This window comes from Aotus nancymaae, unplaced genomic scaffold, assembly GCF_030222135.1.
Source record: "Aotus nancymaae isolate 86718 unplaced genomic scaffold, 86718_ANA_hifiasm-v0.15.2.pri h1tg000032l_0, whole genome shotgun sequence".
Taxonomy (NCBI): domain Eukaryota; kingdom Metazoa; phylum Chordata; class Mammalia; order Primates; family Aotidae; genus Aotus; species Aotus nancymaae.
The window spans coordinates 15477133-15492195 of NW_026988445.1; the positions used below are offsets into that span (position 1 = coordinate 15477133).

Genomic DNA, 15063 nt, shown 5'->3' on the forward strand with positions numbered 1-15063 from the left:
CGAATACTGGCAGAAGTGGCACAGTTCTGAAGCTGGGATTCATGATGGCAACTGCCTAAATTTCCAGTTTCCTGACCATGCCAGTGTCAGCAGCTTCCTTGAAGGCCTGGTTCTGGGATAGAATTCTGGGAACTGTCCTGGAAGTACAATCTAGAATCTATTTTGTCATCCCAGCCAGTGATTTTTGAGTTCTTTTATTACTCCTTTAAATATCCCTTTCTGTAGAAGCTTAAATGGTGAGGAATCTGTCGCCTGCAACCAAGAATCTGGTCGATACTATGGCAGAGCTTTTAAATAATCAGATGCTATCTCTATGACTTTCACTAACAGAATTCTACACATTGAGGGTGATCAACAATACTTGGTGATGATGACAACAGTGACAGCATAAGAAATGCCCTTTCTTCTCGGTTAGTGTCGTGGAATTATAGAAGCCAGCTAGAAACTTTCATAAACTGGCAAAAACTTGAGGTCTTTGACTAAAAAGCACAAAGCTCTCTGTAGACTACACATGGCAGACATTTAACTGCAGTTGGCTTTGTCCTGGATTTATTAATTGTGATGAAGAAACTAGAGACTCAGTATTTTTATTTGACTTACAGCAACCTAACTAGGATTGTATTTTGTGTTTTTGTGGAGAATGAGGTCTCACTATATTGCCCAGGCAGGTCTCAAACTCCTGGGCTCAAGCTATCCTTCCACTTCTGCCTCCCTAAGAGCTGGGATTACAGGCATAAGCTACTGTGCCCAGCTAACTAGGATGTTTTTAAACTCTGAATTGAATAGCAAGTCAATGATGAATCAAGAAAGTGATTCCAGAGGCAAACAGTATAGTAAGCCCCATTTTAACATAGGTGGTGATTCCATGGGTCAGGATTTGCAAGTCCATTTATCTGACATGTAACCAGCTCTCACATTGTTTTAACCAAAAAGCATAAGCACAAAGACACAAAACATTCTTTTCATTTTTAAAATTTTTAATTTTTTTCAAATAAATAGAGACAGGGTCTCACTATGTTACCCAAGCTGGTCTCCAACTTGTGGCCTCGAGTGATCCTCCCACCTCAGCTTCCCAAAGTGTTTGAATTACATGTGTGGGGCTCCACGTCTGGTCAAAATATTCTTTTTAAATTCATGATTTGATTTTTACTAAGAGTTGTTTGCTTGCTGACACTGTTGTCTACTCCAGGGAAGATATAAAGAAGTAAAATCATGTGCTCTTTGCTCTTAAAGATGTTATAATCTAGTTAAAAATAAAACAAAAACTAGAATGAGAAAAATCATCCATTAAGAAAATCCCTACTAGCTCAAAACAGTTTCAGTGAAACAGTCAGATAGAAGTGAATCACTGATTGCCAAGTTAACTGTGTGCACAATAACCACTCAGCGGGTCACAGGCAGAGGCAGAGGTTCTCCAGGAGCTCCCCATTACACCTGTGGCTGGCATGCACGCTGGCACATGGTGGTTCTCCAGGGTGCTCCTGGTGCGTAGGGATGCCCAGCAGCACTCAGGCACCTTCTCCTGGCCACTGAGTACAGCCTCATCCACCTGCTCCCAGTAGAGGGCATGTCCAGAGGAGATACCCACATGGGAGATGAGGAGGTAGAATTGGGGAAATTACTCTGGGCTTGAAGAGATAGGACACATCATATACAAAATGCTCTAAAGGCCTCTGTATGAGCTGTCATGCCCCTGCAAATGACACCTTCTGTTTGAGGGATTTCTTTCCATTGGCACTTAGAACTCTCACAAAAGAAGGAATCTGCATGGTTTGAGCATCTCCCAGGGCACAAAGTGGGAGCAGAGCTCCGGAGAGTCCCCCAGTGCTACAGTGTGGTGAACCACTTACCGGAAACAGGGTCGTACAACCTCAGCAGGAGCGAAAGCACTGTTGATTTGCCAGAACCACTTGGGCCAACCAGTGCCGTGACAGATCCTGACGGAATGGAAAGGCTCAAATCCTGAAATATGGGCACATCTGCGCGAGCCGGATAGGTAAAATGCACGTTCTTAAACTCCAAAGCACCCTGGAAGCTTTTCTCATTTAAGATGACCCCCTCTGAAACATAAAATGGAATATTAATTACTCAAAGCAAAAAATTAAACTCACAGCTGAACTCAGTTCTCCTACTTATCTGGCTATGGATGGTGACTCTACCACAGCTAACCCTGGCATATAAGCTCTTAAAGGGTAAGTCAGAAGCAGACCAAGGCTAGATGCTTACTGTGTGCCAACTCTGCGCCTATTATGTCCAAGGTACTATACATAGACGGTCTTATTTGATTCTTACAACCCTGAAAGGTAGAAATTATGATTCCAATTTTGCTGATGAGGAAACTGAAGACCACAGACAACAACCTGCTTAAGCTAACAAGTAGTGGAGTTAAGATCCACCCTTGGAGCAGTCTGGTTTCAAAGCCAATAGCCTTCTCCCTGTGGCACTGCCTCTGTGTAGCTCCAGAGTTTATCTTACCTACCAGGAATAAATATTTTGAAAGAGTTATGATGAATAGGGAAGCACTGCACAACAGCCACAGAACTGGATGGGGTCAGAAGTCTGTTCTGCCCTGGCATTCACCTTCTCTGATTTGGGAGACACCACTCAACCTCTCTCAGTTGGGCCTATTTCCCAGGCCTAACGCATTTGGAGAATATTGGGCTTTCACTTAGGGACCTGGGGCTACCCAACAATGTCCTAGGAGTCAATAAGCAGTTGGGAGTGGTTACTACTCATAACCACTTCTCCTGAGTCCTGGCTAGTTGGTCTAGGCCCTACAGCTCCAGGGAAGTCATTCATAAAGAAGGAGATGGCTCCAGCCAATGAGTACCAGCCTCCCCTACCCCACCCCAAAATGCCAAGAAACTTAAGATACTTAAAAATTTCCATATGTCTGATTCCTCCTCCCTTCTTCCCACCCTAGCCCTCCACAGAAATGTCAGAATCACTAGGGAAGATCAATTTGGTAGACTAGCTGGGACCCTTCCTAGTCACAGCCCTGGGCCACAGTGGCTTCCATCCTGCTCAGGTACAGGGAGGGGAACAGTGGGCAGCACACTATGTGATCAGCCCATGCATCCAGGGGCATCCCGGCCACAACGGTGCCCCAGCAGCTGTCCCACCTGCTCTCTTAGAAAACCTGACCACCCCGGCCCGGCCCACCATGCAGCAGGAGCCACATCCTTATTGCGGCTCATCCCTCACTCCCTCACAGGCAGGGAAGAGCTTATCTCATTGTTCAAAGACACATCTGTTTAATCCCAGCAAAGAAAGATTTTCAGACCCACCGTTAAAAGGCAGCTTGGGCTCTCTCTCCAGGAGCTCCCAGAGGCGCCCCCCAGCGCCCAGTCCTTTCATCAGCTCCGAGTAGAAAGAGCTCAGACCTGAGGATGAGAAACAGAATCCACACACATTTCCATCACTGGCCACCTCTCCTCTGAGAGTAGTGACAATGATTGCTTTTAATATACAATCTGTTATTAATACTTTCAAAAAATAACCTGAGGCAGCTTCCTGGAAACTGGTATTAAGAATTCCCTTGCCTCATGCTCTAGTTTTCCTTTGGCTTCTCCTCCTCCAGTTTCATTGATTTTGTTCTTTCTTTTTATTGAGATGGAGTCTCACTCTGTCACCCAGGCTGCAGTGCAGTAGCATGATCTCGGCTCACTGCGATCTCCACCTCCGTGGTTTAAGTGATTGTCCTGCCTCAGCCTCCTGAGTAGCTGGGATTACAGGCACGCGCCACCATGTCTGGCTAATTTTTTTTATTTTTAGTAGAGATGGGGTTTCACCATGTTGGCCAGGCTGCTCTTGAACTCCTGACTTTAGGTGGGCCACCTGCCTCGGCCTCCCAAAGTGTGAGATTACAGGCATGAGCCACTGCACCCAGCCAAATTTCACTGATTTCTAATAAGGATTTAATGTTTGATCAAGGATTAAAAAACACATAGTCATATTCATCAACCACTGGATTAAAATCATAATGCTGCAGAATAAGTCTACCTAGCTAAAAGCATAGCAATTTAAATGAAATGTAACGCTACCTCATAATTTTAAAAAATATAAAATACTTCAAGTTGATTTTAAAGACAAATCCACAAAATAATACCTAATGTAAGGCACTCAGTAAATACAACTTTGATAAACTACTCATTCTCCCATATACTTTAAGTAATCTCTAGATTACTTATAACACCCAATACAATGTAATGCTATGTAAAAAAAAAAAAAAAAAAAAAAAAAAAAAAATGAGGCCAGGCACAGTGGTTCATGGCTATAATCTCAACACTTTGGGAGGCCAAGCTTGAAGGATTGCTAGAGCCCAGGATTTCAACACCAGCCTGGGCAACATAGAGAGAATCTTGTTTCTACAAAAAATAATTCATGCAGTCTCCACAGAGATGTCAAAAATTGCCAATGCTGGCCAGGTGCGATGGCTCACACATGTAATCCCAAGCATTTTGGGAGGCCAAGGTAGAAGGATCACTTGAGGCCAGGAGTTCAAGATCAGCCTGGCCAACATGGTGAAATCCTGTCTCTACTATTAAAAAAAAAAAAAAAAATATATATATATATATATATACACACAAAAAAAAACTAGGCCAATCACTGCTGTAATCCCAACACTTTGGGAGGCTGAGGCAGGTGGATCACCTGAGGTCAGGAGTTCAGGAGTTCAAGACTAGCCTGGCCAACATGGTGAAACCCCATCTCTTCTAAAAATACAGAAAAATTAGCTGGATGCGGTGGTATATGCCTGTAGTCCCAGCTACTCAGGAAGCTGAGGCTGGAGAATCACTTGAACCTGGGAGGCGGAGGTTGCAGTGAGCCAAGACTGCACCACTGCACTCCAGCCTGGGTGACAGAGCAAGACTCCATCTCAAAAAAAAAAAAAAAAAAAAAAATTTGCTGGGCATGGTGGTAGACTCCTGTAATCCCAGTTACTCGGGAGGCTGAGGCACGAGAATTGCTTGAACCCAGGAGGTGAAGGTTGCAGTGAGCTGAGATGGTGCCACTGCACTCCAGCCTGGGCAACGGAATAAGACTCCCTTTCAAAAAAAAAAACTTGCCAATGCTGACTACATTGTAAGTCATCACAGAGGGGTACTGGGAAAAGTTTTCAATTAGCAATAATCATGCCTCAGATAAACCTCATTGCCTATGATACTGCCACTGTCCTAAGCTAAATATATTCTTACCATCCAATCAAGCAGTTATACTACTTGGTATTTACCTAAATGAGCTGAAACTTCTATCTACACAAAAACCTACACACGGATGTTTATAGTAGCTTTATTCATCATTTCCAAAACTTAGAAGCAGCCAAGATGTCCTTTAATAGGTGAATGAATAAACTGTTGTATATCCAGACAATGGAATATTATTCACTGCTAAAAATAAATGAGCTATCAAGTCATAAAAAGACATGGAGGAATCTTAAATGCATATTTGTATGAAAAGAGCCAATCAAATGCTACATACTGTATGATTACAACTATATGACATTCTAGAAAAGGCATAACCATGGAAACAGTAAAACCATCAGTGGTTGTCAGGGGTTGCAGAAGGATGATGAATAAGCAGAGCTCAGAGGATCTTTGGGGCAGTGAAACTACTCTGTATGATACAGTAATGTTGGATACGTGTCATTATGCATTTGTCCAAACCCATAGAATATACACCAAGAGTGAACCCTCATGTATACTATTGACTTTGGGTGCAGTGCTGTGTCAATGTAGGTTCTTTTTTTTTTTTTTTTTTCTTGAGACAGAGTCTCACTCTGTCACCCAGGCTGGAGTGCAGTGGTGCAATCTCAGCTCACTGGAACCTCTGCTTCTTGGGTTCAAGCAATTCTCCTGCCTCAGCCTCCTGAGTAGTTTGGGATTACAGGTGTGTGTCACCACACCCAGCTAATTTTTGTACTTTTACTAGAGACAGGGTTTTGCCATGTTGACCAGGCTAGCCTTGAACTCCTGGACTCAAGTGATCTGCCAACCTCAGCCTCTCAAAGTGCTGGGATTAAAGGCGTAAGCCACTGCGACCGGCTGTAGGTTCATTAACTGTATCAAATGTACCACTCTGCGGGGGATGTTGACAGTGAGGGAGGCTATGCGTGTATGGGGGTAGCGGTATACACTCCTATCTCAACACAATTTTGCTATGAACCTAAAACTACTTTGAAAATGGTATTAATTTTTTTAAAGAAAAAGGAAGGGAGGGGGGAAGAAAGAAAGAAGAAGAAAAAAGTAAGGCTGGACATGGTGGCACACAACTATAATCCCAGCACTTTGGGAGGCTGAGGCAGGAGGATCACTTGAGTCCATGAGTTTGAGACCAGCCTAAGCAACACAACATAGCCCTGTCTCTACAAAAATAAAAATAATTAGCTGAGTATGGTAGCTCATGCCTGTAGCCCTAGCTACTAAGGAGGCCCAGGTGGAAGGATCATTTCAGCCCTGGAGGTCAAGGCTGCAGTGAGCTAGGATTATGCCACTGCACTTCTGACTGGAGACAGAGTGAGACCCTTTTTCTAAAACAAAACAAAACAAAAAAGAAGTAAAGTGAAAGAGTCAAAAGTAGTTTAACATAGTAAAGAGCTTTGACTTTGAAGAACAAAAGCAAAATGGTCCTGGATAAACAAAATGCGCTCTCTCTCTGTAATGGAATATTATTCAACCATAAAAAGGAATGATGCACTAGCCCAGTTGCAGTGGCTCAGGCCTGCCATCGCAACACTCTGGGAGGCAGAGGAAGGCAGATTCCTTGAGCCCGTAAGTTCAAGACCAGCCTGGGCAACATGGCAAAATTCTGTCTCTACAAAAAATACAAAAATTAACCAGGCATGGTGGGCACATGCCTGTAAGACCTAGCTACTTAGGGGGCTGAGGTAAGAGGATCGCTTGATCCCAGGAGGTCAAGCCTGTGCCACTGTACTCCAGCCTGGGTGACAGAGCAAGCCCCTGTCTTGGGGAAAAAAAAGAAAAAAAAAGGAATGAAGTACTGATACATGCTACAATGTAGATGAACTTTGAAAATATTATGCTAAGTGTAAGAAGCCAGACACAAAAGGACATTTATTGCATGTTTCCTCTTACATAAAATATCTACAATAGGTAAATACATAGAGACAGAAAGCAAACTGTGGTTGCCAGGAGCTAGAAGGAAGAAGTAATGCAGATAGACTGCTTAATGAGTATCGGTTTTCTTTTCAGGTGATGAAACTGTATGGGAGCTAGATGGAGGTAGTGTTTGCACAGCATTGTGAATGTACTAAATACCACTGAATTGTAAACTTGAAAATGGTTAGGTTTTGCTTTTCTTCATACAGTACTTCTGACCTCTTCTTAGAAGAGAATGTGCTTAAAATCATTGGGGATTTTTCCCCCTAATATGCCTTTCTAAGCAGAAACCAAAATAAAAATTCTTATTTATTTAATAAATAAAATAGGATTCCTTGCTTTGTAGATTTATTATAGAATCACTTTGGACAGTGATTCTATAAAAGTATAAGATTACTTTAAGAACATAAAAGCACTTAAAATCCTATTCAAGTTGTTGGGCACTGGTGATTCAGTGGTAGAATTCTCACCTGCTAATTCAAGTTGTTGGATTAAACTCCTATCATCTTAGACACCTAAGTTATAAATGTGGAGGAAACCGGTGGCAACAGGGGTACACTGACCTATCCATACTTTTTCTTATCCCTCCTCACACCAGATGGCAGATCCTGAACAAGACAGCTGACCAGAGTTGTGGGTTAGCCTGTGATTAAGAAAACCAAGTTACCCAATCTGCACGTAGATGAAGCCTTAGCAGTATCGCCAATAACCAGTGGTGGTAATTGACTATATTGATGGATTAGAACTGTGTTTTCCAACCCATTCTGTGCAAGGCACAGTTGTGAACTTGTCCCTTGTGAACAGAGAGGGCAACAGAACAACCACAAACAGAAATAACTTCTATCATGCCAAGTGGGGCAGAGGAGGGAAGAGGGGGTGCTGAGAAAGATCATGTCGAATGTAGCCAAAAACATTAAGATGAGGAGAGGCCCGGGAGGAAACCTGGAATGTGAACAAAAAGGTCAGAGGGAGGGGAAGTGGAGTAGGTAGTCCACTAGAAGGAGAACAGAAGACCTAAGAGAACAGAAGACCTAAGAGAACAGGACCACAATAGGGGGTGAAACCTCCAGCCCAGCAGGCTCAATCCAGGAAATGAACAGGAAAGACCTACATACTGTCTGTCTATGGGTCTCCTGAACTGGACCACCTTCTCGTTTCCCAAACCATCCAGCACCCCAAAACATCTTAATCAGGTTTGTATTCAAGACCAGCCAGCAGAACTAAAATGCTTTTTTTAGGTGTCTCTGCAAATCTCATTCCAGAAAAAAAACCCTCACTTGCCTGCAGATGTCTAAGGAAATGCCTCTACCTTCAACAATTAGACACAAAACCCTGAAAATAAAACTCTCTGGTTGGAGCAACACCATAGGATACCTGATGATGTTCCATTAATCAGACCTCAAGCTATTTACCTGACCTTTCTATCTTGGTTTTCAAAGACAAGAAGGAAAACAAAAAGCAGGAAATCATTTGTCCCAAGTTGACTGGGGATGCATTCCTGCTTTACTTCATCTGGGAATAAAAAAATAAAAGCTAAACTCTAAGAGATCTTTAATAAAATCAAGCAACTCTGTTTCATGCACTTGATAATTTATAAATTTTTTTTGATTGCTCATTAGTTTGGAATATGGTTGATTTTGTACAAAAGGAATTTTATCCTCCACTAATTTGCCAATCACAAAACCATCACTAACACAGGACTATGGATTTCTGTGTCCACACTTGCTCAGCACCACCCTCCTCCTGCCTGCACCTGTGAGCAAGTGAACAAAGGGTTGGAACACGCAGGCTGGGAAATACCGCTGCAGAGTGATGCTGAGCTACAGGAAGCCTGCAAAGATCCCCAAATTTCCCAGCCAAGGAGCCCCTTGCTCCCTTGTGTGGGAGGGTTGCACTCATTTTAATTATTTAAAAGCCCAGTTGGGCAGATCACAAAGTCAGGAGTTCAAGACCAGCCTGAACAACATGGTGAAACCTCGTCTCTACTAAAAATACAAAACTTAGCCAGGCATGATGATGTGCGTCCGCAATCCCAGCTACTCAGGAGGCTAAGACAGGAGAATCACTTGAATCCGGGAAACGGAGGTTGCAGTGAGTTGAGATTATGCCACTGCACTCTAGCCTGGGTGACAGAGAGACACTCCATCTCAGAAACAAACAAACAAAAAAACCCCAGTTGGAATAATAACATTCTAGGAAATATTTTTTCAGTAAAAGTTAATTGAAGTATTGTGAAAGTTCTGTTTCTATTTCAGAAATGATGCTTTGATTTTTCATTTGTAACGCCCCAAGCCTATTTAAATTATTTACCTCCAATGCTTACTCCAACCCAGAAAGCATACATTAGGAAGGAAGAGAGTTCACCCACTGTCATGTGGGCACTGCCCATCAGCAGCCCTCCTTTGTACAGGACAGAAAGCACGATCAGGTTTCCAGAGAGCCCAGTCTGTCGAATGAAACAAACACAGAAGTCAGGTGGGAACTAAGGATCCAGAATACAAAAAGCATGAACGCAGCATGTAATGTCCCTTTTGCATTTAACTGTCACAGCAAGATTTTTCCAAAATATTAACTTCACCTTGAGTTTCAAATTTAAAATGGTTTTGTAATATTGCAATATTGAAGAAAACAATCTCATCACCATGAAAATCTATAAGCTAAGTTTCCTATCAGATCCCTATTTTATTCAATCTACTCAGTTTGCAAAGGATAACACTAATATTAAAGGTTCCTTCCCTAACTAGAGGAAACAAATATCTACTATATAGGTTTATATAATTTAATGAGATGTTCTGGGTAAGGACACCAGCCTGAGGAGCTGGAGTCCTGTACCTGTGGCCTGTTTTTACCTTGGTTACGTGTGTGGTCACCTTAGGTATAGGGGCAGCCTTCTCTGGGCTGCTGTTCCTTAACTGTTAATCATGCCAATGATAGAATCACCTCTGAAGTTCTTTTCAGTTTACACATATCTTGAATTTGCCCTCATGGTGATTTTCTATTTTGTGTCCTACTTGAATGCACTGTGATTGATTTTTTTATACTTCTTTCTTGAAACACACTGAGGGGATTAGAGTTAATCCTCAGACTTTGCTAGCATCAAAATTACCCAGAAAGCCTGCTCAACAGACCAATGGCCCCAGCTCCAGAATTTCCTGCCCAGCAGATCTGGGGTGGAGCTGAGTCTCAGCGAGGCTGACCAGTGCCCAGGCAAAGCTAATGCCATTGGCCTACACTGCACAGAGAATTAATGCCCGATTGCAACATGCACTGATTTTTCTCTAAGGACATTTACTTGTTTCTTCCTTTTTCACAAAAATATTTTAAAGAAAGTCATTCTCAGCCTTGAAATTAAAGACTAAAATTTAAAAAATTAAAATTATTTTCTACTTAGGCTGAGCACCACAGAATAAAACTCTCACAGTTCTAACATCTGCCACTTTCACTTTTTCCAAAATGATCTACTTACTGCTCCAAAGAAGCCAGCCCGAGCGAATGCCTCTTTCCTTGCTAACTGCATCACATAGTCCACTTTGCTGGCATATTTCTCTATTTCAGTCATTTCTTTCCCAAAAGCTCGAACAGTTCTTACATTTCCAATACGTTCCTCAGCTAGCTGGGAGAATAATAAATACATTTCAGAAGCAGAAGGGTCCTATTTCAAGAGCTTCTACAAGGAAACCTCAAATGTAGTTCTCATTTTTAAGACACTATCAATGGAAAGCCACTCCTGATACATGACTAAGTCAAAAAAGAGTGACAAAGCAGAGTATACAAAACAAATCTAGTTTTGGGGGAAAAAAATCTATACCTAAATATATCATATATGTAGACAGAAAAATAGGAGAGTATATAGATGCAGAAATACATTTTTTTTTTTTTGAGATGGAGTTTTGCTCTTGTTGCCCAGGCTGGAGTGCAGTGGCAGGATCTCAACTCACTACAACCTCCGCATCCCAATTTCAAGCAATTCTCCTGCCTCAGCTTCCTGAGTAGCTGTGATTACAGGCACATGCCACCATGTCTAGCTAATTTTCTCTATTTTTAGTAGAGACAGGGTTTCATCATGTTGGCCAGGCTGGTCTTGAACACCTGATTTAGGTGATCCACCCACCTCAGCCTCCCAAAGTGCAGGGATTACAGGCGTGAGCCACTTCGCCCAGCCAGAAATACATTCTTATGCAGAGAAAAAGATAGACTCCCAAATGCTAATAATGTTAATTTTAAAAGACAGGATTATGCCTGTTTTTGTTTTCTCTGTTTATATTTTCAAATTTTTCAACAATAAACACGTATGGTTTTTGTAACATGAAAGCACAATGGTTATTAAAAAAATTTTTTTTGGAAGAGTTTTGCTCTTGTTGCCCAGGCTGGAGTACAATGGCATGAAATCGGCTCACTGCAACCTATGCCTCCCAGGTTCAAGCAATTCTCCTGCTTCGGCCTCCCGAGTAGCTGGGATTACAGGCACACACCACCATGCCTGGCTAATTTTTGTATTTTAGTAGAAACAGGGTTTCACCAAGTTGGCCAGGCTGGTCTCAAACTCCTGACCTCAGGTGATCCACCCACCTTGGCCTCCCAAAGTGCTGGGGTTACAGGTGTGAGGCACTGCACCCAGCCATTTTTAATTTTTGAAAAGATAATGTTGCACAACACTGAAAAGCTAGATTACATTAATAAAACATAGTGTTATCCAGTAACTATTTACAAAACATGATTAGCTGTTACATCCTATAACAAATAGTGATAGTGGCTGGCTGTGGTGGTTCACGCCTATAATCCCAGTACTCTGATTGAGGTGGGAGGATCACTTGAACCCAGGAATTTGAAACCAGCCTGGGCAACACCTAGTAAGACCCTGTCTCTACAAAAAATTTTAAAAATTAGTGGAGCATGGTGGCATGTGCCTATAGTCACAGCTACTGAGGAGGCTGAGGTGGGAGGATCACTTGAGCCTGGGAGGTAAAAGCTTCATTGAGCTTTTTATGTACCCTGTCTGAAAAAGAAAAAAATAAAAGAAAGAGTGATAGTAAGAAGTGAGGACTCTTCTAGAGTGCATGAAAAAAAAGTTTTTTCATGTACCCTGTCTGAAAAAAAAAAGTAAAAGAAATAGTGATAGTAAGAAGTGAGGACTCCATAAAATGTTTAGTCAAGTTGGATCTACTTTGAGATACAGATAGAAATCTAGTCTAGAAAACAGAGTAGTTTAAGTTTCTGGGATCTTGGGGTAATTTCTAATGAAAGGAAAGGAAGGCACTTTATTGAAAAACTTAAGCACATCCCTTAGGATCTGCCCTCTAGGACCCTGGTTGTAACCCCACTCTGCTGGAGACCACATGGACAGGAAGGGGCCTTTACCTGAGTGGCTTGTGCCAGGGAATCCTGGGTGACTTTGGTCAGTTTCCGTAGATATCGTCCATAAATTACAGCAATGATTGACACTGGAGGCACCAAGCTCAAAACAAAGGTGGCCAGATTAGGTGAGACAAAAAACTGTCATAAACAAAAAAAATTGAGAGGTGTTTGTTACACAGGTAGCAAGACATTCTTATTACCTACAGTAGAGGAGTATGTGTGTGAGTGTGTCTTTGTGTGAATGTGTTTAAATTAATAGCAGGCTTGAAGGTACTGTCCCAAGTTATTACATCCTGTTTTGGTGGAATTTTTCAGACATCTTCATTCTTCACAGAACCCCATAAATATTCAGCATGCCACACAGAAGAAATGTGACAAGCAGTTGCTAAAGAAAGAATCTTCAGGCCAATAGTAGATCACATCATGTTGTTCAACAACAGAGTAGGAAGAGACAGGATGGGAGTGTGGCAGAGGCCCATTCCGCTCCACACTGCCAGACAACATCAGGAGTTGTGTATTCAAGTCTGAACCACCTGCAGGCACTGAACAACCAGAGCAACAGGTCCCACCGAAATGACCAAGATGGTGAAGTCACCAAAAAGCCCCATATCTGGCTGGGCATGGTAGCTCTCGCCTGTAATCTCAGTACCTTGGGAGGCTGAGGTGGGTGGATTACCTGAGGTCAGGTATTGGAGACCAGCCTGACTGACATGGAGAAACTCCATCTCTACCAAAAATACAAAATTAGCCAGGCATGGTGGCGCATGCCTGTAATCCCAGCTACTTGGGAGGCTGAGGCAGGACAATCACTTGAACCTGGGAGGCGGACGTTGCAATGAGCCGAGATCAAGCCACTGCACTCCAGCCTAGGCAACAGAGTGACATTCCATCTCAAAAAAAACAAAAACAAAACACAAAAAAACCCCACATCGTATGACAAATAGTCAACAGAGGACTTGGGGGACACAACTAACAAGTCGAAGAAGAATTAGAGCTGCTTTCATGACTCAGTGGACTGAAGTCAGTGGGATAGATCTGGGCTCAATATATTGAGGAGCTTCTAGCAATCGGAACTGCTGAAAGCATAGCCTAACTTTTAGAAGTAAGTAACAGAGGGTTTTCCTGTCAACCTTGTAATTTGGTGATTGTATTTTCAATGGTACTAGCATCTCTTCAACAAATTACTAAAATATACCGTATCTCTTTTGCACAGAATATAGTATAATCAGTACAAGGCTCTCCTAAATGATGCTGAGGAAAACCTGCGAACTGAAACATAAGGTAGCTGATGGATCAACCAATCATTCATTCATTCACTCATTCAACAAGTTGTTACTGAGCGCAAGCACTATTCCAGGCACCTGGGAGTTAAACAACCCTCACAGAGTTTTCATGCAAGAAAGAAGAGGTGGGACTTAGATAATAAACAAGTAAAAGAGAGAGAAAGTATCACTTCAGATATAACATGATCTTGGAAGATCTCACCACCAAGAGGTAAGAGCCAATGGATAAAGGTACTGAGGCAGAAAGGAGCTTGGCACCTTGACAGAGGAGCAAGCAGATGTGTATAGGAATGTCCCACCCTAGAAAGACAAGTCCATCAGGACACCTGGGGTGACTCGGGGGCACATAATCTTATCTCTGATGGTCACCATCAGGACACGAGACCAACAGGCAAGTCTAACACTTCTGGGGCCTGAACACAACTGATCTCAAAAGAACCAACTGAACAGGTGTCCTCTGTGTGGGGCAGGCACAGTCCATCAGGATTCTCCCAGAACTGTCCCAGAACCCCGCGTCCCTTCACTCTGGTTCAATACTTAATGAATAACCTTCTGATGACTAATACAGGGTCCTGGCACCATAATGAAGTGTTTGGAATAGCAGAAATGGGCTGAGCATGGTGGCTCATGCCTGTAATCCTAGCACTTTGGGAGGCCGAGGCAGGTGGATCACATGAGCCCAGGAGTTCAAAACCAGTGGGTTGGGCAACATGGTGAGACACTGTTTCTACAAACAATACAAAAATTAGCCAGAATGATGATGCACACCTGTAGTTCCAGCTACTCAGGAGGCTGAGGTGGTAGGATCACTCGAGCCCGAGAGATGGAGGCTGTAGTGAGCCAAGATCATACCACTGTACTACAGCCTGGGCAACAGATTGAGACCCTGTCTCAAAAAACAAAAAACAAACAAAAAAAAAAAAACTGAAAAAAAAAAATTGTACTGGCAGAAACACATCTTAATGGTAGGAAGGAAGGCCCACTATGTAAATTAATAAATTGGCATTATGGTATACACAGTATGAGGTTCTCATAATTGGACTTCTCCTAAGTCAGGTCCGTTAAGTTTGTGTAGAAGAAACAAAGTCACATTTCTGACCCTCTAGAGCCAAAGATCAGATCCTAGGTGAAGCCACCTCCTGAGGTGCTGTCATAGACCGAATGTTTCACCCTGAAATTCACATGTTGAAGCCCTAACCCCCAGTATGGTTGTATTTGGAGATGGGGCCGCTAAGAAAGTAACTAAGGCTAAAGGAGGGAAGTGTGGGCCCACAATCCAACAGGATTAGTGTCCTTATAAGAAGAGA

At 42.6% G+C, this 15063-nt stretch overlaps 1 protein-coding gene and 1 non-coding gene across 2 annotated transcripts in view; both read right to left on the reverse strand.

The window, feature by feature from the left end:
* Nucleotides 1-15063, reverse strand: part of ABCB10 (ATP binding cassette subfamily B member 10) — a 46406-nt gene that overhangs the window by 11130 nt on the left and 20213 nt on the right. Inside the window, exons 4-8 of the mRNA XM_021677290.2 lie at nucleotides 12477-12611; nucleotides 10585-10731; nucleotides 9429-9564; nucleotides 3288-3383; nucleotides 1851-2060 (exon numbers count right to left, since the gene is read on the reverse strand). Of these exons, the coding sequence (XP_021532965.2) occupies nucleotides 1851-2060; nucleotides 3288-3383; nucleotides 9429-9564; nucleotides 10585-10731; nucleotides 12477-12611 (724 nt within the window). The remainder of the gene's footprint in view (nucleotides 1-1850; nucleotides 2061-3287; nucleotides 3384-9428; nucleotides 9565-10584; nucleotides 10732-12476; nucleotides 12612-15063) is intronic.
* LOC135277624 (U4 spliceosomal RNA) lies at nucleotides 5049-5184 on the reverse strand. Its single transcript, XR_010345235.1, has one exon. It is a non-coding gene; the product is annotated as a U4 spliceosomal RNA (small nuclear RNA).